This window comes from Mesoplodon bidens (genome assembly GCF_964165515.1).
Source record: "Mesoplodon bidens genome assembly, contig: HAP1_SCAFFOLD_92, whole genome shotgun sequence".
Classification (NCBI taxonomy): domain Eukaryota; kingdom Metazoa; phylum Chordata; class Mammalia; order Artiodactyla; family Ziphiidae; genus Mesoplodon; species Mesoplodon bidens.
In genome coordinates, this window is record NW_027672608.1 from 1,477,460 (window position 1) to 1,501,218 (window position 23,759).

General features: G+C 41.4%; 1 protein-coding gene across 4 annotated transcripts; it reads right to left on the minus strand.

Moving 5' to 3' along the window:
- Positions 1-2,738: 2,738 nt before the first annotated feature.
- Positions 2,739-23,759, minus strand: LOC308609921 (uncharacterized protein). 4 transcript variants are annotated; one of them, XM_081259199.1, is made up of 5 exons: positions 23,520-23,649; positions 22,378-22,465; positions 18,360-18,486; positions 17,294-17,425; positions 2,744-4,828 (listed from the first exon to the last, which is right to left on the minus strand). In XM_081259199.1, the coding sequence occupies exons 2-5, from the start codon at positions 22,408-22,410 to the stop codon at positions 3,264-3,266; spliced, it is 1,857 nt and encodes a 618-aa protein (XP_081115325.1). In that variant the 5' UTR covers positions 22,411-22,465; positions 23,520-23,649; the 3' UTR covers positions 2,744-3,263. The 4 variants fall into 4 exon arrangements, with proteins under 4 accessions (XP_081115324.1, XP_081115323.1, XP_081115326.1 ...); XM_081259198.1 differs by lacking the exon at positions 22,378-22,465 and having other exon boundaries at positions 2,739-4,828; positions 17,330-17,425; positions 23,520-23,759; XM_081259197.1 differs by lacking the exon at positions 22,378-22,465 and having other exon boundaries at positions 2,741-4,828; positions 23,520-23,759.

The window sequence follows — 23,759 nt, forward strand, 5'->3', positions numbered from 1 at the left end:
CGAGAAAAACATACAAGCAAAGGGATTTATTTTTCAGTATTGTGATTACTTGCAACTTGGGCTGTGTTGTAAAAAGACAAGGCATTTTAGATCTTTAATAATCTCTGTAATAGTAAATAGAGCTATTACATTTTTTTATTGTAACAGCATTTTCTCCTGGCACTTAAATTTTTTTTGCAATTTTAGAATCAGAAAATACTCCTGGTATGTTTGATCAGTCATTTGTGCTGAAAAGATTGATAATGATGATACACAAGGTGGACGGTCATTACAACTTCTGCTGTGATTATTTTATTTTCATCCGAATTTGTTTTAATTAGAAAATGTATTTTATCTGTTTATAGCTGAGATAATCCTATATCTCTTAGGTTTAGCTGTTAACAGATACTGGTTTATAAATGACTTTCTATCACTTTTTCATATTGAATGAACAGTTTCATGCTGTGGAAAAGGTTTCAAAAGGATTTTTTCCCTCATTTAGTAGATAACCAATGTTCTGAAAATTAATCATGAATTTACATTTGCATTTGGGATTCAAATACTAGATGATAGCAAACACCACAGAAATTGAAAATATTGAATTTGATAGTCTCATGGCATCATGATTTTGTTTGTCACTCACGAGGCTAAAGTTATAACAGTAAATTGGGGTTGAACTGTAGAAGTTGTTACCAACTAACAATAAATTGAACTTTGATATGTGATGCGGAAAAGGTGGACATCATGTATGGCTGCAAGCGAGAGCTGTATTCGCAAGGAAGAACCTTCCCAAAGAAAGCCACAGCTGATCTCATACAAGGTTTTGGGAAGCTTCGTTCAAGGATTGGTGGATTTTCAGAAGCAGGGGTGTTTATTGATTGACAGACTTTCAATTATGTTAGTGTGATCACTGAAATAAGGCGGTTATTGACTGGCAAACTTTCAGAAGTATGGTCACTAGACTGAGGTATCTGCTGACTGACTTGTCTACAGGCATGGGATAGTAACAAATTGGCTGACTTTCAGAAGCTGCAGTCTCTTTAACTTGCTAACTGTCAGAAGCATGGCCACTGTTGATTTTCAGAGCATGTGTACTGATCCAAAGTAATCTCTAATTAATGGTGATTACTGGCTTACAACTTGAGACTTTGACAAAAAGAAGTCTTTTCCTTTCTTTAATATGGAAAAGAAGACTCTCAATTCTTATTTACCTTCTCCTACACCCACCCCGCCCCCCCAACTTTGGTCTTTCCTCCGCCAAAAATATGAGAGAGACTATAAGGGATTGTTTCGGTCTTTGTGGAGATACAATTTTCAGCTAGCATTGCCACCTAAGTCATTTAAGTGCCAATTACTGAAGCAGAAAAATAGTTTCAACTGCTCGATTTTCATTACTGGGAAAAAGCACAACTTATTACAATAAGGGTGACCTGACAAAATCAATACAGGATGCAGTTCAAAGTCATTCGAGACATATCCAGTATACACAGGATACCTGGCAACCCTACCTTCGAGTCAGCTTAGCCTTCTCATTCACCAACCTCATCTGTTTGCTTGTGAACACCATGTCTTGTTTCTAATCCATTATCTTGTCTCCTGTTCTCCATATATGCTATCCCTGCTTGAGTTTGGACTCTCATTCACCTATCACTTGAATTACCATAGCCCAGATTTCTAGGCATCAGTCTATACAGCTTTAATACATACTAAACACACCCTCTATACATCGTTACCAGAACAATGTTCCTTACTTAATATTTTTAACTGACTCCATCAATTTCAGGATAAAATCCAAACTTCTTTTCATGGCAAATAGGCCCTTTGTTATCTGGCCTCTGCCTTCTACTCAGACTTTAACATCTTCCATTCTCCTGCTCATTAGTTCTATACTTGAGTTTCCATAAAGGTGTCATGGTATTACTCACCTCTACCTCTCCTATTTGGAATGCTTATCTCATCCTCTGGAGAGTTCTTATTATTCTCTCAAAACCTGGCTCAGGCATCACTGCCTCTGGAAAGCTTTCTCTGATGTCACCAGGTTTCCTTGGTTACATTCAATCTCTCCTTCATCACGTCCACATCTCTACAACTTTCTTGCACTGCAACATATTGTCACAACCTATCTATCTGCCTGTTAAAACAACCACACTTACATACAGTGACATAATAATTTGCTTTACTCATCTGATAGTCCTCCATCCCCTTTCCTCCATTCATGGCTTCTTGAAGGCCTGTGACTTTTTTCTTAAAATTCCCAGTGTGCAGCATAGTACATGTCCCAAAGCTGGGACTCAACCAACCAACCAACCAAACTACTGAGTTGCTTATAAATTACTCCTTTTGTTTTCTTAAAATTGTTTGACACTAGAGAACACCAAGTAGGAAAAACATACTCTTTTATTTCATGAAGTGATTGATGTACCTTCCGATATTTTGGCACATATGCTAGATTCATTAAACTACTTTTGACAGCCCCTTCTGCTGTGAATTTAGAATATATGTTATTAAATATATATGTATAATATATATTAAATATAATTTAATAGCTTTAAACTTGAAAATTGCTTATTTTTCCATTTAATATACTTAAGATGACAGTTCACAGTATATAGCATGTATAATTTCATAATAAATGACTTCAGAGCAAAAAAAATAATTCTGAGAAGAGAATTAAAAATTGTGTGGAAAATTTCCAATTCACAGCAATTACTAGAAGAACAAAGGAAGAGAACAGACTTTTATTTCTACTTTTAAATGAAATCCAGGCCCAAAGTTTGACATCAAGGCAGGAAAAGGACAAACCCCAGAAAGTCAGAGGTAGTTTACAATTCATTTTTAACTTTCATTTGGTCCTTTTCTCTAAAAATGTATAATTTCTTTGACCACATTTTTATATACTATTACAATGTCAGTTATTTTTTAAAAAGTATTAAGTTTACAGTTTAACAGGAAATCCAGTGCACACTTCCCCTCATCACCCAGATGTTTACAACAATGACATATGATATGCAGCATGCGATGCTGTAGAGAAAACAATTACTTTACAAATGCCCAAAGTCAATGTCTCCAGTCCGGAATTCTTCATTTTAGGTTATTATAAAGTGTCTGATAGGACTGAACAATTTCCACTTTTCTCATTATCTATTACATAGGTTTATCCTTGGAATTTATTATTTGATGACTAAATCATAGAATGGCTTTTCATATCCATTACATTTATTACATCACTTTCATGTATTCTGATGAGCTTTGCTTTCAGAATGTCACACATGCAAACCTACTTTCTAGGGGTTCTCTTCAATATGAATTGTATGATGATTAGTAAGAGATGACCTGTGATTGAAAAGTTTCCCACATGTATTACATTCATAGGGTTTCTCTCCAGTATGAATTCTCTGATGGGCAATACGTGATGAGCTTTGTCTAAAAGTTTTCCCACATGTATTACATTTGAAGGGTTTCTCTCCTGTATGAATCCTTCGATGTTGAATAAGAGCTGATCTTTGGCCAAAAGATATCCCACATTCTTCACATCGATATGGTTTCTCTCCTGTGTGAATACTCTGATGATTACTAAGGGATGAGTTACACCTGGATGTTTTCCCACACTCATTACATTTATAGGGTCTTTCTCCAGTATGCATTCTCTGATGTTGAATGAGAGCTGAACTTTGTCTGAAGGCTTTCCCACACACTTTACATTTACATGGTTTCTCTCCAGTATGAATTCTTTCATGAATAATAAGTGTTGAGTGGGAACTTAAGGCTTTACCACATTCATTACAATTATAAAACTTCTCACCAGTAAGAATTATTCGGTGTCTGTTAAGTCGTGAAATAGAAATGAAACCTATTCCACATTCATTACATCTATAAGGCTTTTCTCCAGTGTGAATTCTTTCATGTGGAATAAGAGATGCACTCTGACTGAAGGCTCTCCCACATTCACTACATTTAAAAGGTTTCTCTCCTGTGTGTATCCTCTGATGATAACGAAGGGATGAACTAGACTTAAAGGTCTTGCCACATTCATTACATAAATAGCACTTCTTTCTGGAATTCATTCTCTGACATCCAGGAAGGGATGTGTTGCAACTAGATGCCTTCCTACCTGGGTTATATTTATAGAGGTTTTCTCCAGCATGGATTTTTTGATGTATAAAAAAGCCTGACCTTCTGCTGAAGGATTTACCACATTCTTTACATCTATAGGATTTCTCCACAGTGTGTGTTCTTACGAGTTTATAAAGGGATGTACTGAGAGTGAAGGCTTTCCCACATTCTTTACATACATAGGGTTTCTCTCCAGTATGAGTTATTTGATGTTGAATAAGAGCTGAACTTTCGTTAAAGGCTTTCGAACAGTCTTTACATTTAAACAATTTCTCTCCACTATGGTTTATCTCATGTTTATGAAGGGATGAGGTATTAATGAAGGTTTTCTCACACATACTACATTTATAATGTTTCCCGGCTGTGTTGATTTTTTGTTGATTAAATAAATTGGAATTCTGTTTGAAGCTGTTTCCTTGTATTTCACATTTTGGTGGGGTTTTTTCTCTGGGAACCATCTGTTGCCTAACAAGGACTGACTTTGGGCTGAAGTTTTGGCCAAATTCAGTATTTTTATGTTTCCTTTCTACAGTGAGGATTTTTTTGTGAGCGACTGAAACTATCTGAACACTTTCTTTTTTCTTCTGCTTTTTCTCTAATCTGTCTTCATATTTGCAGGGGTTTTCTAATTTGAAGTCCCAGGGTCCATTCCTTTTGGAGCTTTTCATTATCAGCTCCTGAAATGAAGAACCTTGTGTTTGAGTTGACTTTGTGGTTTTATAACTGTTCTTCCATCCTGGAAGGGAAAGAAAAAACTGAAGATGTTCCATGTGATACAGCATTTGGCTACTGAGACTAAATGTATAGACTGAATATTGATGGTATTTAAATAAGGTCTTGGTATATGGCCAAAAACAGTAAGAAGAAAAACTTAGGAGATTTAAGCAGTACAGAGAATCAATCAACATGAGTTGAGAACAACAGGGTGGAGAAAAGATTAAACAAACCCATTTAAAGAGGGTGAGTGTAAGAGTGATCAGAAGAATTGGCTAATGGAAAATGGAGAAGAGGGATTCAAAGGGGAGCCATGAATTGGAAAAGGCAGCCTGGGATCAGAGTCCAAAGCCTATGATAGAATCCGAAATTATCTTCATGACATTTTTCTTCTTTGTGTAATCATTCCTAATCTGGAAAGTCTTCATCCCTTTTCCCTCATGCCAAATTCCTTTGTATCCTTCAGATTCAGTTCAAAAGTTAACTCTGAGTCCCTTCTTGACTGTGAGTTTCCATAGAGCATTCCTGTTATTATAGGAACTCACCACAGTGTTAAAAATATATATCTATATATTCTATATATGTAATTATATTTATCTATATCTAAATATTTTCACTTTCCTTTTCTACCCTAATGTTCTCTGCAAGCAGATTAGCATGCCCTATTCACCTACAGATCCTCCTAATGGCATCTGAATTATACACAAAATGTTTGTTTTGTTAACCTTCTTTAATAACTTATATATACCTAATTTGAACAATGTCAAATAATCTCAATTATTTATATATTAATTTCATACACACACACACACACACACACAGGATTCAAGACTTGCATGAGAAGTTGCCTTCCAGGACAGTACATTATACAAGCAGTGGGAGGGTTTCAGAGCCAGTTCAAACAGGAAGTAATTACTGAATTAATCTACAGAGGTGCCAACAGGTAGGCATGAAGCCAAAAGTTGCAAGATAAGAAAGCAGCCTTGCTCATTTATCAAGCAGGAGATGCTATGCAAGCAGCATAGAAAAGAGTCAAAGATCAATAAGACAGGAATAAACATAAAATGGTAAAAAGGGCTAACATGATAAGGTGGTAAAAAACAGAATTAAATTCAATAAATTTTAAAGTTGGGTAAGGACACAATTCATTGAATATTAAATTCTGGTGGGGAATAGGTATACATATATTTTGGCATTTTCTCCTGGGCTAGAGTAACCATTTAAAGGGCTCCTTTGCAACTCACTGTATTTTGAGATTCCTATCTGACATTCACTTTCTCACCTGTTTACAGATTCTCTCTGCTTGGTGAACATAATATATTCTGCTTTTCTCTTTTCTTCTACCAGTGTTAACTTCTCAGTTTCCTTCATGGGTAACTTACTATTTCTACTTTAAAACTGCTTTCCCTAGGGTTTGGGATTTTTCCCCCATTCTACACACCCTCTCTGACTAATTTTAAATGCACCCATCTTTACTATTTTTTTAAGGCACTGATATTTGCCAAGCCGAGCAAGTGAGAATAACACTCATTTTAAAATACATATATAGATAAGTATCAATAAATCACTCATTAAATTAGGAACCACATCTTCTGGAAGAGACCATAATGTGCATTTTGTGTAATAGCTCTTTTTCACTTAGCCAATCACAAAACCTATCTGCTCTCTAATCTTTACTATTTTTGTAACAGAAAGGGGAGTTTTTTATTTTCTGTTCAACACCTTTCAATTTCCTTATCCATCTAAATCTTGCTTAAGTGATCCAAATTTCAATAACATTATTTGGGCACAAGTGTGGGAGGCAGTGGTAAAAATGGAGTACTTTCCCTATGAACATCAGTCATTGGTTCTAGGTTACTACACGAGCTGGGAAGAAAATAGCAAGATTCCAAAATTTTGGATTGTAGTTTATAAGGCAAAGTTAGAGACCCTGCCTTAGGTCTGTATGTAAAGACTGCAGTTTTACAACCAACAACTTTACTAGAGCCCTGAGCACTGGGCTCGGGTGCCTAAATGGTACTCTGTTTCTCATGCTTTACTGTTCCACCATAGACTCCTAACTAGTCTCCCCACCTCAAATCTTGCTGTCAATTCAGTCTCCACACTGTAGCCACAGTAATCTTTCTAAAATCCACATCTTACCATGTTGCAAACTTCTGTAAGATCCTCCAAATTATCTTCAATGATTTGTATATAAGTAAGGTCCAGAGTACTTAACATGGTCAACAAGGTGTTTCATGATCTGACCTTCATTCACCTCGGTAATCATCTCCCTCCCCTGGTTTCTTTCCATGTATACTGAACTACATGCAGTTTCTGGAGCACTACATATTTTTTTCTTATTTTGTTATCTTTGCATATGCTGGAGACATCCTTTCCATTCACAAATATTTATTAACTGCCTACTATGGACCAGGTAATGATCCACAACTGCTGAGCCTGTACACCTGGAGCCCGTGCTCCACAACAAGGGAAGCCATCACAATGAGAAGTCCACGCACCGCAACAAAGAACCCACGCTTGCTGCAACTAGAGAAAGCCCGTGCACAGCAATGAAGACCCAACACAGCCAAAAAAGAAAAAAAAAGCTGAAGAACTGAAAAAATCACTTAGGCATTGTAATACTAGAGGGCAAGAAAAGGAAGAAAAGCAGAAGAGTATGGTGGTCCAGAAGCCAAAGGAAGAAAGTACTCCAGTGAGGAGGCAATGATCAACTTTGTTAAACAATTTAAGAATTAAAAACTTAACCCTGATTGTGCCAAGATGGAGACTGTCTGGGATTTAATAACTGCTTTTCATGGACTAGTAAGGAAGAAAGCCCTACTGGAGTGCACAGAAGAAACAATGGGAGGTGAGAACATGGAGACATCAAGTATAGAAATGCTTTTGAAAAGTTCTGTTTAAAGGAGAATAGAGAAACAGGACATGGGGAGTTTTTATTTTTTAATGGAAGTAATTATAGCTACAAGGGTCCATACCAATACTGGGAAACTCACCTCAACTCTACTTCAAGTGCCAATGCCTTAGTCCAGAATGGGACTAATAACTTAAAACAGTCATGTTTCCCAATGAAGGGGACATGAGTCCTGGATTATGGACATCCTAACTGTTCTTTATGGTCTGCTTAAAGTTTTCTGTAGGTCTAAGATATGTCTCCTGAAGTGCAGTTCAACTTTTGCTCTCTCCCAGAATCAAGCCTGGGCCTGAGCTAACTCATGAACAAGGTTATGACTTAGGTCAGAAGTTTAGAGAACAGGTGATTTTGCCAATGACCACCACCCTGACTAGTTCCTGTCATTAGGTCTAGTTTCTCCTCCCTTGGTGCTTATGAAACTCTGTGAGTCTCTCTTCAACCTTCTCTCCCTAGATGATTTCATCCACTCCCACACCTCCTATCTGAATGACTATCCTGAGCCTCAAAACACTTTACAGAGGTATTTCCAGCTGCCTGCTAGACTCTTCATTTGAGTATTTTTCTTCAAATTCAGCTTGTCCAAATCCGAATCCAGTGCATTCCTTTCGAACTCTTTTTGGGTTTCCAAGTTCTGAATTATATCATAACTTCTTCAGCTCCTTTGCCACGAATTCTTAGTTTCATCTCAGAATCTTCTCTCCCCTGCATTCCAAGTCTAGTCAGTCATCAAATTCCCTTGAATCTCTTCACTAAGATGTCTCTAACAACCATCATTAATACATCCAAGTTCAGCATCTCCTTACTCAATAGTGACTATTGCTATTGACCTTCAAGTTGATCCTCTGACCTGTTTCTCACCTTTCTAGTATTACTTCCCACTGAACTTAACCTTCTTACTATATAGAACTCCTCTTATTATTTCAAAAAGCACTGACTGCTCCTTATTTACTTCATTCATCAAATACTTAAAAAGCACCTACAACATGTCAGGCTCTATCTTAGGCATGTGATCCACAAGACATTCCAGATCTGGTAATGAAAAGAAACAGTTAACTTCTTTAAGGAGCTCCCAGTTTGGCATTAGAGACAAAAAAGGAGAAGTGTGGTCATTTATACAACAAAAACACAAGACAGAAATGGATGAAAATGTGAGCTTACAACAACATCCAAACTACCCTCAGATAGTAGCAAGTACAAGCTGGGAAGGCGTACTAGTGGTGGCCAGAATTTGGGGGAAGAAATGTCTAAAATGGGATTTTAAAGGATTAGCCATAGATTAGATGGAGGGATAGTGTGAGGGCTAAAGGCAGCATCAAAATCTTTGAACCCAAGCCAACTTTCCAGACCTATATCCTTCCCACCTTATCCTACAGGTGGTCAGATTCAAAATTATTCCTATAAAAATGTCACATGCATTTGCAGTCTCATAAGGTTTTCTAGAGTCAGAGAATTGAGGGAGCTATATGCTGAGAATTACACACAACACCACGATGGGGGCAGAACTACACATCTGTAAATGTATTCCAGAATGCCTGTGTTGGTGAAAAAGAGAAATGCTGTTTTAGAAATTCTGTTGTTGGTAATTCTGATTTTTAAAGCTTTTTATTATGGAAGATGTTCAGCATGTACAAAAGTAGAGTGAATTGTACAATGAATTGCCAAGCCAGCATCAACAACCACTAATGCTGTTTCATCTATTACCTTATTATGGGTTGAATTGCATCACCCAAAAAAGATATGTTGAAGTCCTAATTTCCAATAACTCAGAATATAACCTTATTTGGTAAGGTTAAGTAACTTTGCAGATTCAATCAAGTTGAGACAAGGTGATTAGGGTAGGTTCTAATATGACTGGTGTCTTTATAAAAGGGAAATTTGGACACAGGCAAGCACAGAAAGACCATGTCAAGATACCCCAGGGGAACACCAAGTGACAAGAGAAGCAGAGACTGGAGTGATGCAGCTGCAAGCCAAGGAACAAGGACCACTGGCCACATCCAGAAGGTAGGGAGAGGGAAGGAAGGATTCTATCTGGAGTTTCAGAGGGAGAATCGCCCCACAAAACTGTGAGACAATAAATTTCTGTTGTTTAAAGCCACACAGTTTGTGGCACTTTGTTGGAGCAGGCTGAGAAAATTAACACAACTCCCTTACGTCTCTTTCATTAGCATATGCTAAATTACGCTAATTCTGTATTATATCATTTCATCAATAATACTTCAGAACACATTTCTCAAAGATAAGGACTCTATTTGTAAACATAACCACATACCTTTCTTATAACCACCAAAATCAACATTATTGTTTGAAGTTATTTTTGCCTATAAAGTATTAATTACATGTTCTTCACCCAGTTCCAATGTGGAAGTGGGGGGGGCGGTTTCCACATCAATAATAAGCAATTCTTGGATACCAACTGGGTGTCCTCAATTCAGCTCAACTCTGACATTATCTACCTGGAGATAGCATCATATCCCACAGGTTAAGGGTTCAGTCCTACAAGACTGCCCCCTGCCTCCCTCAGACACCAGTTACAAACCCAGGTTATCATCTGTACTTCTGACCAACTGGCTATAAATCAGAGGTTCCCATGACCCCCTTCTTAGGTTTGGTTAATTTGCTACAGTGGCTCATGGAACTCAGAGAAACATTCTGCTTACTAGATCAGCAGTTAATTATAAGAGGATATAACTTGGCAACAGCCAGATGGAAGAGATGCACAGGTCAATGTATGGGGAAAGGGAATGGAATTTCTAAGCCCTCTCTAAGTACACCACACTCCCCAGATCTCCACATATTCACCAACCCAGAAGCTTTCTGAATCTGTCCTTTTGGGTTTTTATGGAGGCGCCATTATACAGGCATGATTGATTAAATCATTGGCCACTGGCAACTAATTCAACCTCCAGTCCCCCTCCCCTCCCTGGAGGTCAACTTTCAAACCTCTAATCACATGATTGGTTATGGCAACCAGGCCCCATCTTAAGATAGGGTCCAAAAGAAACCTCATTAACATAACAAAGACACCTTTGTGGCTCTCATCACCTAGGAATTCCCAGGGTTTTAGGAGCTCTGTACCAAATATATATTACTTATTATAAACCATAATATTTATATAAATCACTAAGGATCTTTATTCAAGCTGCTGTGATTTAAAAGCATTTGAGATAATTTTTCTCTGTGACTAAGCCAACAACCTGAAACACAATTACGGTCATTTGTTTCATTTTGCTTTCAATATTTATGGGACACTTATTCATTTTTGTTTAATCTTGTTTTTTAATTTATATATATATATTTTTTTGCGGTACTTGGGCCTCTCACTGTTTTGGCCTCTCCCGCTGTGGAGCACAGGCTCTGGACACACAGGCTCAGTGGCCATGGCTCACGGCCCAGTCGTTCTGTGGCATGTGGTTATCTTCCCGGACCAGGGCACGAACCCCTGCATCGGCAGGCGGACTCTCAACCACTGCACCACCAGGGAAGCCCTATAAAACATTTTTATGGTTCCAAAGTCAACATTATAAAAACAAGGTACCTTAAAAAAATTCTACATTCTATCCTTGTTCTCTCAATCCTTTTTCTTTTTCTTCCTTCACCTTATAGGTAACCATTTTTATACATCTGCTTTTATCCTTTTTTTTTGGCTTCTCTATTTTATTTAATATAAGCAAATATACACTTTGTCTTTTTTGGTATCTCCTCCTTCCTTTGATAAAACTCCTATTCTCACTGTTCTGTTCTGCACTTTCCCCTACTTAGTAATATTATCACCCCACAGTGGAATTTACAGAATTCTTCCTCATTCTTATTTACAGTGAGAATTCCACCATGAGAATGTCCCTCAGCTTATTCAACCAGATTCCTTTGATGGACAGTTGGATTAACTCTAACTGTAATACACCAGGACATCATATGGGTACACGATAAAGGTACAGCTTTAAACCAATATCCATATTGCTAATTAGAAGCCATAGCATTTATAAAATTCTAGCCCAAACTGGACCCAATGGGCTAACATTATCCAAAGCCACATACAACCAAAATCACCTCTTCTGCCAGCCAAGAAGAGAGCTAGCTGAAGGCCGTAGAACTACTCCTTAGAATGAGGAAGCTCTTTATGTACTGACATGGAAAGAGTTTCAATATATATCAAGAGAAAGGGGCAGAATAATGTGTGCTGTATAATATAATTTGAGTGGACAGAGAAAAACAAGAAATATTTGTTTATATTTGCATAGAAGAGCTCTCCAACTACTGCCTCCTTGTCACATCTCACCTTGTCGTATCCCACACATATTCATCTCCTCCTGCTCACTCACCCCTCATGGGCTCCATTCTGGCTTCTGTCCTTACCACTACTCTAAGGCAACCATGACCTTCATGTGACAAAGGCAAGATGCTCTCTTCAGTCCCCACCTAACTTACCTCTCAGCAGCATCTGATAGTGACCCCTCATTTTCCTTCAGATGCTCACTACCTAAGCTACAGTGACCCTGAACTTGCCTCCAAATTCTTCTCATGTTCTACCAGCTTCCATCTCCTTTGTGTGCTCATTTCCTCTACCTGATCTTTAATCCTTGGAGTTCCGTAGGTTTGAGTGCTAGGCCCCTGATTCTTTTCACTCTGTACCCTTTCCACAGGCCAGCTTCATCTATAAACATACTCTAGGCAGGACTTCTCTACTCTCCATACCTAATTATACAAAACCCAGCTCAAAACAGCAACTTGAGTGTCTCAAAGACAGCTCAACTGAATTTATGATTATTTCCTCCCCCCAACCTGTATAACCTTTTTGTCTCTGTAATTGGCACCAGTTCTGAATCAAAACTTTAAAAGGCATCCTTCACACCTCTCCCTCCGCTAATCAATTACCAAGACTTGTTTATTCTGCCATCTAAATATGTCTCAAGTTCATCTACTTTTCCCTACCTCTACTGATACCATCCTTTATGAGACTTGACTTCAATGACACTAGACTCCCGAGTTTCCTTCTATAGTACACCTTACCCTTGTCTTCCCTATGGGTTCATTTCTCTCTGCCTAGCCATGAACTGTCAGAGTTCCTCAAGATTCAGTCCTAGGCTCTTTCTTGCTCTTGCTGTACTCTGAATCCACTCCACAGGCTAACTCAAACTCAACCACTGTTTCAATTATCTTTAGTGACAGGGTCTCCCAAATTTACATTTAATGCCCAGGGTATATTATAAGGGGTGGAACTCCATGTCAAACAGGCTATTTGACATCTCCACTTGAATAACTGGGTTAACCAAAGACAACTTAATTCATCCAAAACCATATTTATACCATCCCCCAAATCTGATCTCCTAGCACCACTATCTCAGTGAATGATATCACTGTCCATCCCAGAACAAACCACAAACCAAGCACGCATCCTTGACAACTCCATCTCCTCTATCTTCCATATCTAAACCATCTCCAAGTCCTGTTGCTTTTATCTGCCAAATATCTCTGCAACTGGTTCCCTTTTTTCTGTCTCCATCACGACTACCTAACCAAGTCATTCATACATTCACTAACTGGAAGCTGACTCTGACCAGACACTATTTTAGGTACTGGGGACATGGGAACAAATGAAACAGACAACCCAGCATGAGGGAATTTACAATCCAGAGGAAGAGCTGATAATAAATAAATATGTACTATTTTGCAGTAATAAGTACTCTGAGAGAAAATGAAGCATGGTGAGGGGATAAAGAATGTGGAGGACAAAGGACCTGTGTCCTGCGGAGGACAAAGAACAAAGGATGAGCTGTGTCTAACTGACAAAGTGCCATCTGAGCAGAAACCTGTATAGTGTGAGGAAGTGAGTCAAGTGGGCTCCTGGCCATCAGGAAGAATGGTCCAGAAGAGGAAAAAGCAAGTGCAGAGGCCCTGAGGTGGGAGCCTGCTTGGCCTTCCTGATGAACTACAAGGAGGCCAGGGTGATTAGAGTTCTCCAATGAAGGGCAGAGAGGAAGGAGGTGAAGGCAAAGAGGTAGCTGGGGCCAGACCACAAAGGCCTCTGAGGGCCACGCTGGGGGCTTTGGATTGTGTTCTATGTGATAGAAGCCACTAGAGGTTTTGAGCATGCGAGTGAGATGACCTGATCTGTCTTTTAAATAGACCATTCTGGCAGCTACAAGGACAGTAGATGTTGGTGGCAGAAGAGGAGCGCAGGACATGAGAACAAGACTAAATCAAACATAGTAAACAGGGCTACAGAGCATTTGGGCTCAACTTTCACCTTGTAAGAAATTCACTCCTTAAAACCACTGCATGTTATCTCATTAGGCTGCTGCTATAACCCCTACAGCACCTTTCTGCAAATTAGAAAAAGACCCCTACTCTCTGTGCAGATGAAGCCCCAGCAAGTCTCGGTGAGTGGAAGGCAGTCCACAAGCAACCCCTTAGCTGACCACCCTTCCAGGTTCAGTCTGCCCTGAATTCTTGCATAAATATAACAAAGGAAGAGAAAAAGACAAAGGAAGAAAAACACCTTTTCATTGGAGGTAACTGTTTACCTAGATCATCCCTGGATTTTAAATTTTTTGAATAAAAGAATATTTTCATGTTAGGTGTAAATCAAACTCATGAGACGTTCAAGTTGATTGAATCACATTATTCTAATTTTATATATAGATAACTTATATACATAATATGCCAGAATAGTGATTAGACTTTGGACTCATTTCTTAAGTAAGAGACTCAGATGAGACGTGTACCCTTTAAGCCATTTCCTCCCATCTCTCAACATGAAACATACAGATCCAGGGATGACAGTTTGTTTTCCCTTTTTGTCTTGTTTTTCCTATTTGTGAGGAGTCTTGAAGTGAAAATTATATTTTAAAAACACACTTGGAGGCAATTAGAGGTTCTAGGAGTCCTACCCTGGAAGCATAAGCTTTTCTGTCACTGGTTGTTCAAAGGGTTGGTTTTTGGTTTTGGTCTAGAGTTAATGATCAAGGTACTTCCAAGAACATCCAGGCCCCTCACCTAAGCTCACAGGGAAGTGAGCTCCCCTTGGAAGGGAAACTGTTCCAAGGGCACTTTAGTCCAGGCAAATGGGAGACTCACCAGGGGTGCAGGAGAGACACAACCACACGCCAGCACACCCAGGACGCCCCATCTCACTGTCTCCTTTGACCAAAGAGAGGAGGTTCATCCCATCAAGAGAAATGCACACACTGCTTGGCTCTGATGGCCTTACTTCCTCCAGACACCCACTCAGAGTTTTCCTTTGGGGACAGTTTCCCAAACCTGAGGACTTGACATCACCACTAGGTGTTTCAGGGTCTCTCTGGACAGCTTTCGACTCCAGTCATACTTTCTATTCAGTTTAATCCAACTAACATTTCACTCAGGAAGGGGGACTCCTCATGGATCAGAGGCTCCCGAGGCGAATGGAAAGGGAACAATTCTTCCGTCTCTTCCTTTGATCTTCCATGCCATACTCAGTCCACACCTGACGCCCCTCCTAAACTCTCCACTGGTTTCCTGCTGCCTGCGTTCTCTGTTTACTTTGTGGTGGTCTCTAGCAGTTCCCACAAAATTAGAATATTTCTCCCAAGTGACAGTTAAAAGATATAAGGAGAGATAAGTGTGGTTCCCACCTCAAAAGATCTCACATTATACGGGGAAGAATGAGCTCTACTAAAGGTGTGGGTGCTTTAGGGATCGAGACAGCCTGTCCCACAGCCCTTCTGCTGGGCCCGCATTGTGAGGGGTCATCACTGACTCATCTGGACCCGACAACAACCTCAGACAAGTCCTACTACGTCTATGGCAGGTGGCTCCACATTGGTTGCAGGCTGATCCTTGCAGAACATAAACCTGGGCTCATGGCCAGGGTACTTCAACTCCTCAGAGGCTGTGCCTGGCTCTCAGGTCCCGGCCCCCTCTCCCTGCTCCCGTCTCCACACACTGGCTTCCTTTGTCTGGACTCTCGGACATGCTCTTCCTGTGCCTGAACGCTTCTCACAATGTGGGATCCGGCCCTTCCTCGGGAAGCCTTGCCCACAGCACCCCTCCTGTTCCACGTTCTCACAGCACCTGCGGCTCTTCCCCCGAGGTCCTCACCGGAGGCTGTCATTCCACAGCCCTGTGTGCGATTAGCCTCCCCCTCCACTGAGCTCCGCCAGGGCAGGACCTGCATCCTTCTGTCCAAGGTTGCACTGCTGTTTATCACGGGACAGGAAAGCAGTGAGCGAGGCTTAGAACCTGGCTCCCCCAGAGCCCTGGCCTCCCCAAGTCAACAGCTCTCAGTCCTCAACTTCCATGACAGCCGAATCTGCCAGTTTTCTCCTCTGGTGACTTCTTCCCAGGCTCAGCCACAGATTCTTCCTTCTTAACCCACCTCATAAACACTGAGGTTTCCTGGGACTCTGTCCTCTCCTCCGTTCCCTCATCTGCTCAGCTCAAGGCTTCAAATGCCACCTTTGCACTGATGGCTCCCTGACCTCCCTGTTGAGTTCTGACCCTGTTTACCTTCTACAGCTGTCCACTGGTGACCTCTACCCATATTTCACTAACATTTCAAATGAAACCCATCCCACACCGAACCTGTCCTATACCCTTAATAAAGGGACCTCTCCTCTTTCCTGAACTCACTGCACTTGCCTCCCTCCAGGTAGTCTTACCTACATTATGGAATAATCTCCAGAAGGTTCCCACCTCTAGTTTTTCCTCATTTCAAATCTAGGACCAACAGTGTTTCCAAAGTAACCATTCTTATTTAATTGAAACTGTGTAATAAGGACTCATGAATATATTCTCTGTGAAAATTTTAATAACATTGCATGTAACTAAAGTCCCCTTTCATCAATGCCCATTCTCAGTCTCAATCAAAATGTAACTAGTTACCAGCTTAGGTGTCCCCCGACCTTTCTCTTGGCACTTACACGCACATAATGCATATAGACAAACACCCACGTAATTTTCTTTACACATAAATGACGATATGTCATAATAATGCACCGTAACTTGCTTTAGTCCTTCACATAGCTTGGAGCTCTGCCCACACCAGTGCTGCTGCTTTCTGACTGTGGTGCTGTGTGCCAGTGTAGGGACCCACCTCAGCTTCTTTAGCCTTTACTGAAGGACGTTTAAAGTATCTCAGACTCAGACTATTTTTTCTAAAATATCAACAACCATACAACTCTTCTGCTTGAAACTCTTGAATTATTTCCAGTCATCCATGGACAGTTCCCATCCCTAAGAACTGTACCAAAGCACTTCATAGTGTGGCCCCCACCTGGCTCTCTAATCTCATTTCCTTCCTCATCTCTTTCTTTTCCCATATACCCTGAGCTTCAGTCTGAATGAATTATCTGCAGTTCCTTAAATGCACTAAGTTTGCTGAATGAATGCATGACAGTGTAGCCCTCCTCTGAAACAACAGGAAGTCACAAGAGAAAAGATCCTGAGAGATTCACTTGTGCAGTAATTATCAGAGAAGAAGAGGAAGCTTGTGACTAGGGGCCTTAGCATCCCTTCTCCAAAACTTCTTCAGGACTGAGAACATGCAGAAAATTCCCTGACCAACATCTCCGAGTTGCACATGCACTCACTTACCAGACTGCTGCCTGCAGAGATTCCGCACCCACTCACCTAGAGAGGAGCCTCCAGGGCTTTCTTTCTCTACCTTCCAGGGATCTTCTCCTTGCTGCAACAGGGAGATCACCTCGGGTTTGGAAAATGGGAGTCCTGCTCATAGACCTAAAAGAAGGAAAAAAAGAAAAAGAAAAAAAAGACTTGATTTTGCCTTGACACAAAGAGGTATCTGAGATCTGAGCAGAAAACTCAAAGGATGATACAGAGAACTTCTGTGGGATGCTCCAGTTGTGCCCCCACAATGTGAGGGGTGTGTTAGGGTAAAAGCAAGGGGCAATGTAACATTTAGTTGTATGTTAGTGAAGTATGATAAACATGCAGACTTGATTAACAGGGTGCTAATAGCTTTCTATACAAGAGGGAATATGTATATACTGTTAAATGTCTGTTAAATGTACAGATTAAATTAATATTTGTAACAGGTATCTGTGGAAAGGATTATGTACCAAGTAGCTTGTTTAAAATGAGAAAACACTATCTGACTCCCTTTGAAAGATGGCAGCAGTCAGCAAACTATGGGTCATAGGCCAAATCTAGGCCACTGTCTGTTTATGCATGGCCCTTGAGCAAAGAATGGTTCAAAAAAAAAAGAAAAGGAATACGTTACAGAGACTATATGTGGCCCACAAAGCTGAAAATATTTACTCCCTGGCCCTTTACAGAAAAAGTTTGCTGACCCCTGTAAAAGAGAATTGAAAAAAGCCAGTGTTGGGTCAAAGAAAAAGGTTGAGGGATGCTCTCTGTTAAGAGATGAGCAAACACATCATAGTTCAGTCATAGTGGGAAAATGTTGCCTGCAGTGAGGGAATTTCTAATGTGCAGCTCTGTAGATTGTCCCATCCATGGGGCAATTCCATACCTACAAGGGAGAAAAAGGTTTTCAGGTTTATTTATGGAGATCCAGTTTGCACAGTGCTAAGGCAAAACTCAGCTAAAGTTTTTAATGACCCAGGGCTTTTACCCTGGAAATCAGATGCTGAGGTATCCCAATTTCTGAACTCTGTATCTACAGGGAAAATTTCCTTACCCAATGAGACAAGGTTACTATAGTTCTCCAGCATCACATCTTGGTACAAGTTTCTCTGAGAAGGAGCCAGCTTTCTCCACTCATCCCGTGTAAAGAACACAGCCACATCTTCAAACGTCACTGACACCTGTAGAGACAAGCATCTCAGCTCACCCAGGACCACCCATCACACAGGGTGAAAAAGGCGGCAGTGGGGAGTAGACGAGCTACCATGAAATGCTTCTATATTATTCTAGGTTCTGAAGGTTCCAGGTCATTTGCTTAATGAACAACTGACCAATGACAAATAGATACTGAGTAGCAGGAAGTATGAACCAGGCCCCGAGTTAACTGCTACAAGAGATGGGTGGAGGTATTAAGGCCATTAGTGGGAGTGTTAATTAGAATAATCTTCCTGTTGGCAATTTGATAACATACAATAGAAGCTTTAAAATGTGCATACTCTTTAACTCTCCAATTATTATATTTGTTTGATAATGAACACTGAACAAAAATGCACATGCAAGGACATTTATCATGGTGTTAGTAACAGCAAAGAAATGGAAACAACCTCAATAATCACTGAGGGAGCTAGTTTAAATAACTGAAGGCACTCTGTGCTCCCTAAAGCTTGAGGACAGTAATAATGGAAATTAAAATAGCTATAATTTATTGAATGCTTTTTTTCAGGCTAAGTACTATTCTTAGAGCTTTATATTAACCTTTAGTGTATATCTTTATTTTATCTTCACAACAACCCTATGAAGAAGGTACTATTATTGTGTCCATTTTACACAAGAGAAAACAAAGAGAAATTTATCCAAGTCACACAGCTGGTATGAAGGGAAAACTCACTCCTCCTGCATGTCTCCGCTACTCTTAATACAACACTACTTCACATCTGACACCAGATGTGGGGGGTTTTCCACACACCAAGCAATTGTGGGACACCAGCTGGGTGTCCTACAATTAAACTCAATTCTGACACCTGAAGATAGTGTCAGATTCCCACAAGACTGGCCCCCTTTCAATGTCAATCACAAGTCCAGGTTGTTACTTGTGCTGCTGACTGACTGGCTATAAATTGGAGGTTTCTACAACCCTCTCCTCAGGTTTGATTAATTTGCCAGAGTGGCTCACAGAACTCAGGAAAACATTTACTTACTAGATTACGGGTTTATTATAAAAGAAGATATAGGAACTGGCAGGTGAAAGAGCGGCACAGGGAAGGGGTGCACAGCTTCCATGCTCTCTCGGGATTCACCATTCTCTCTGACTCTCTACATGTTCACCAACCTGGAAGAACTCTGAACCCTTCTGAGTTTCTATGGAGGTTCATTACATAGGCATGATTGATTAAATCACTGACCATTGGCGACTGATGCAACTTTCATCTCCTCGGGTGGTGACAGATGGATAAGAGGGGTTATTGGGGGGCAGGACTGAAAATTCCAACACTTTAATCAAGGTTGGTTCCCCTGGCAATTAGCCCGCATCCTTCGGTGGGGTACAAAAGTAACCTCATTAACATAAACTCTGGTGTGGATACAAAACACACCCATTGTGCCTTCATTGCTCTGAAGTAATTTCCGGGATAAAAAGCACATATTACTAACCACTTAGGAAATCACAAGGGTTTTGGAAATTATGTGCCAGGAACAGGGACAAAGACCAAATATATATTTCGTATTATAAATCACAATATCACAGCTGGTCAGTGGTAGAGGTAGAATTCCAATCCAAGGAACTGCCTCTCAACGCCTATCTCATAGGGTTAAGTAATAAATGATAATCCATACAATGGAGGTAAAGAGTAGTGATGGTAGCACAACACTGTGAACGCACTTAATGCCAATATACTCAAAAATGGATAAAGTGGTAAATTTAATCTTATGTATATTTTATCAAAATAAAAAGCTAACATGATAAAATAAAAAATACATACATACATATGTACACATGTACATAAATAAATAATAAATAAATAAAGGTACACAGACAATTATTCTGAGGGCTGCATACCAAAGGTATGACCATGATTATCTCAAGATGTTGGGGTAAGAGTGATTTTACTTTTTTATTCTCTGAGATTTTTAACATTAACATGCAGTGCATGTATAATAAGATAATTTATTGGCACATGGCAGGGAATACAAGAAATGATCTTTGCCCTCAAAAGAATTTACAATCCAACTGGCAGACAAGAAAAACACGTGAAACAATATGAACAAGAAAAGTGTCGCTGGACAGGACCATATACTATTTCCTCGTTCAATCCTCATTTTAGAGATGAGAAACACAAGGTCCAGGGCAGTTAAGACACCAGGTCACATACTTTACCAATGGCAGAGACAAGACGATAACTGAAGTTTTCTTTTAACCCAGCACTTGGTAGGTATATTCTCTCTCTGGTCTTAAACGTCCTGTCACTGAGTTTTACACACAAGTCCACATAGTACTGATGTATCGGCAGCAGGTGAGGTTAGGGAGAAATGTCACATAGGACTCACAAGCAGGGATGGAGAAGATTCTGGGTAAGAGAGCAGCCTGGCTCTGTTGGAATGGAATGGGAAGGGCTTAGAAAACAGTAGCCCAAATATGCAGAGGCAGGTCCTAGCCACAGTCTCAGAAGATCAACCACTACCACATTTCATGGGTCCAAAAGATACACAACATCACATTGCAGAGAACTCTGGTCATTTGGGAGCCAGGCCTGCCCTGTGTTCTGAAAGATGTACCAGAGGAAAGGCTGGATGATAACTAACATGAACTTAGAGGCCAGACATACCTGGGTTTGATTTCAGGTTACCTGACTTCGTTGAGCCTCAGTTTCAAGTGTAAAATGGGGGTAATAACTTCTGCTTCGCTATGAGAGTGAGAACAAAGCTGAAGCCCTCAGGATATTCCCCAGCAATGTTAACTACTATTGTTAGATGAGGATGAGTAAAGGAAGGACACTGTATAGTCATTTCTATCTACCAACAGTAGATAGATAGACATCATGAACTAAAATAATATCGTTTAGCTACCACAACCACCACATATTGAACATCTACTATGTGCCCGGCCCTGATAAGAATGCTTTCCATGCACTAACTCCCAGGATCCTCTCATCTACCCTCTGAGGTAGGCCCAGTTGTTGTATTCACTTTACAGGTGAAGAAACTGAGGCACAGAGAGGTAAGAAACTGAGGCACAGAGAGGTGGAGTTTTTTGCCCAAGACCCATTAACAGCAACAGAGGAGATGGGCACAAACCTGGCCATCTGGCTCAAAAGCCCCACTGAGGAATCACTGTATACACTGCCTCTCCACTACCAATATCCCATGAAACTCTCACTGCTGCTTCCTGAGGAGTCTTCTCTCTGCTCTTGGAGTCAAGAGACCTCTCCATCTACATCCCCACCAGCATGGCTATCCTTTGTTCACACAGTGGCTCACCTGGATGGGGTCCCACCCTCATTCTCACAACATAAAGATGAAAATGGCAGGTCAACATCAGTTTTCAAGAGAGTGACAGAAGCAAGGCACATGATCCAGAAAGTTAAGATGGAGAAAAACTAAAAACTATGGACTGGGAAAAGCCTGGCAAAGGTATCATGAGGATTTCTCAGGGGCGGAAAGAAAAAGAAAAGCATTCTGGCCAAGGGTAGGGAGGGGGACACGACTGAGCAAAGGAGACAGGCCAGAAAGGAACTCTGCCAAGTGTGCATGTTTGTTTGTTCTGACCCCATGTGGTATAAGACATGTGACATCTTACCTATCAATTCAGTAATCATACAGTGAATTGAGATTAATGAATAAAAGAATGTCTATTAGAAAAAAAAAGAGAAACACAGGCCATGGATTGGGGGGTTGGAGGCAAGCATTCCCTATGCAATCCAACATCCACCAGGGTGGACCAACTCTTCCAAGGCAGAAGGACATGGGCTCCAAATCCTGGTGAAGACTGTATTGGGGAGAAAACTTCAGTTTAAGGGTAAAATAACAAAAAAAAAAAACCCATCTATCTCTAAGACCTGAGATGGCAATGAACTCACCTGAGACCTTGCTTCCCTCTGTTCAGTAGCCATGTCCTCTTTCTGGGCAGTTTCACCTTAGGATGGGAGAAGTCTCCAGAAGCCAGATCTGAGAGAAGAAAAAGGGAACCAGGAGGAAGCCCCTTCTGCTTTCCACCCCTCAGAATCAGCAGCTCTGAAACCTTTATACCACTTGAAAATGATGCCAAGTGCCCCCAGAGAAGGAAGTCAGAAGGAACGAGGGCTAGACAGGACCAGAGAGAAGGGCTGGGTCATCCTGGTCCAGGCCCAGCTCTTTCCCTGGCTCAGAGGAAAAGTCCTAGGACTCTATCAGCAGTAGCAGCAACTCCCTGAGCCTCACCGCATGCCAGGCACTACCTATCAATACATCATCGAGTCCCACAGCACAGTTGGCACTGTCAGCACCCCATTTTATAGATCAGGAAACTGAGGGCAGAGTGGGAGCAACTTGTCCCAGTCCACACAGCCAGGGAGGGTGGCACCAGGGTTCCAAGCACCGCGGGCTCCAGAGCACCTGCTCTAACCTCCCTGCGTGCATGTGACAACTTTTCTCCACCTCAAGCATTCCCACCCAATTCCTCCCCCTCCTGTCAAGGAAACAATTGCCAGATTTCTAGAGAAAGCTGCTTTGAAAAGGGAAAACATCAGCTCTCCTATGGCGGGGAGGGGCTGCTGTCTTGAGGAAAGGGCACATTAAACCAAAGACCTGGGTCCAGTCCTGGCTCTGCCACTGGGAGAAGCTGGCGACTCACTTCTCGCGTAAAACAAGCCTGTCACTCGGGAGTGCAGGGGTGATGGTAAGGGGAGGAAATAATTTTCTCACGTTCACTGCCAGCCTGAAACAAATTCAAATGCTGGCAGGCGCTGAGCAGGTAGCGCGCTGGGAACTGGTTGGGAAGAAGCAGGAGGGTGGCTGGGTCCAGTCAATGGGGACGATGTGTCCGACCTGTCTCGTTCAGGGGCACGTCAGTGGGATGGCTGGGTGCGGCAGGCGAACAGAGCCAGGGGTGCCCGGCTCTCGGCCCGCCGGCGCCCACAAAGACCCGGCTCGCGTCTCTTGGGCCTGTGCCCCATGCCCCGGCGACGGATCCTCCCGAAGCCCGGTCCTCCCTCCCGCATCCTGCCTACCCCCCACCGCTCACCTCGCCCAGGCATCGGGGGTTCCGCGGGCCGCAGGCTGGAGGCTCCGGAACTGCCACGGCCGGACAGAAGCTTCCGCTGGGGACTCCACGCGGTGCCGCCCTGGCGGACCTCTGGCGGGTAATCAGCTCAAGCCAACGGCCCACGCCCGACGCCCGACGCCCCACGTAACTCCGGGAGGGGCGGGGCAGGGACAGTCGCGAGCCCCTCTGGGAAATGTAGTCCATGCGAGAACAAAAGAT